The following is a 1,742-nucleotide window of genomic DNA, read 5'->3' on the forward strand; positions in this document are numbered from 1 at the left end:
ATATAGAAATAGCTTATCTTCACACTGATGGTCTCATTTGCTGTTGTAGGTCACGCAGAGACATCAGCAGAAACGAGAGACTTTTGCATATCCAGTTAAAAGTTCCTTGTAGCGGCTTTAAATAGTAGCTGTTAGCAGTTAGCGGCTAAATCAAAAAAGAACAGTGGCTGAAAATGTCCACAAACAGTGAAAACAATGAGGTCCAGGAGCTCCTTACCCTCCGAGCAGAGGGCGAGATCAGCCTCCATATAACAGGGACGCTAAATGATTGTTATTGACATGTGATGTCATTGTTATTGTTAATAAAGAGCTGCTGACACATATGTTATATGTCACACTAGAGGACGACGCTGTTGTGTTACATGTCATGCCTCTTTTGATTCCATGATGTCATCAGGCTGTCTGACATCACACCAGTGGCATGACGCTGAGGTCATTTAGCTCTGTAAAAATAAATAGGTGGCATAAAGACAGGACTTTGTAGCGGCTCTATAGCGCCACCTCTGTGTAAAAGGGGCTGCTGTTACACACAGACACAGGCCAAAGGTCACCATGTAGAGAGAGGTGTGCAGTCTGTCAGCCAGGTAAGCTCCTCCTCCTCCTTCCTCTTCTTCTGTCTCTGCAGACGGACACACCTTCTTCACTCTGAAGAACAGCACTGGACACCTGACAGAGGTCAAAGGTCACACAGACTCATCATGTATCAATAGTACAGGAGAATTCACAACCCCGATTCCAAAGAAGTCTGGAGGTTGTGTAAGATGTAAATAAAAATAGAATTCAATGATTTGCAAATCTTTTGGACCTTTAGTCGACTGAATCCAGCAGAGACGAAATGTTTAATGTTCAAAGTGATAAACTTTATTGTTTTTTGTAAATCGACACTCGTTATGAATTTGATGCTGTGACATGTTCTAATAAAGTTTGTACAGGAGGAACAAAAACTGGGGAGGACGTCATTCAGCAGGTAAACAGGTTCACTGCTAACAGGTGATAATATCATGACTGCATGTGTAAGCAGAATCCTGACAGGCTCCGCTGTTCACAAGCAGAGACGTCAAATTACTAAAAACTGTGTGAACAAACAGTTCGGCAGTTTGAGAACATTTATCAACTCACAGAATTCACGGATTTCACGTCTACAGTCCATAATATTATTAAAACATTCAGAGAATCTGCAGAAATCTCTGCGTGTCAAGGGCAAAGCTGAAAACCAACACTGAATGTCCGTGACCTTTGACCCCTCACACTGCTCTGCATTACAAACCAACATGATGGGCTCAGGAACACTTTGGGAAACCATTGTCAGTAAACACATCGCTGCAAGACGTCTCCACATTTAAGACTAGACTTAAGACTTTCCTCTTTGATAAAGCTTATAGTTAGGGCTGGCTCAGGCTTGCCCTGTACCAGCCCCTAGTTAGGCTGACTTAGGCCTAGTCTGCCGGAGGACCCCCCTATAATACAGCGGGCACCTTCTCTCCTTCTCTGTCTCTCTCTCGTATTCTATTACTGCATCTTGCTAACTCGGCCATTCTGGATGTCACTAACGCAGCTTCTTCTCCGGAGCCTTTGTGCTCCACTGTCTCTCAGATTAACTCGTATCGCAGCGGTGCCTGGACAGCGTGACGTGTGTGGTTGTGCTGCTGCCGTGGTCCTGCCAGATGCCTCCTGCTGCTGCTGCCATCATTAGTCATTAGTCATACTTCTACTGTTATTATACACATATGACTATTGTCACA

At 44.2% G+C, this 1,742-nt stretch overlaps 1 protein-coding gene across 1 annotated transcript in view; it reads right to left on the bottom strand.

Annotated features, from left to right (window-relative positions):
- The window catches only part of pex6 (peroxisomal biogenesis factor 6), a 19,792-nt gene that overhangs the window by 10,209 nt on the left and 7,841 nt on the right, over window positions 1-1,742 (bottom strand). The window contains 1 exon segment of the mRNA XM_050043837.1: window positions 502-666. Coding sequence (XP_049899794.1) covers window positions 502-666 — 165 coding nt within the window.

Source organism: Epinephelus moara, chromosome 5 (assembly GCF_006386435.1).
Source record: "Epinephelus moara isolate mb chromosome 5, YSFRI_EMoa_1.0, whole genome shotgun sequence".
NCBI lineage: Eukaryota > Metazoa > Chordata > Actinopteri > Perciformes > Serranidae > Epinephelus > Epinephelus moara.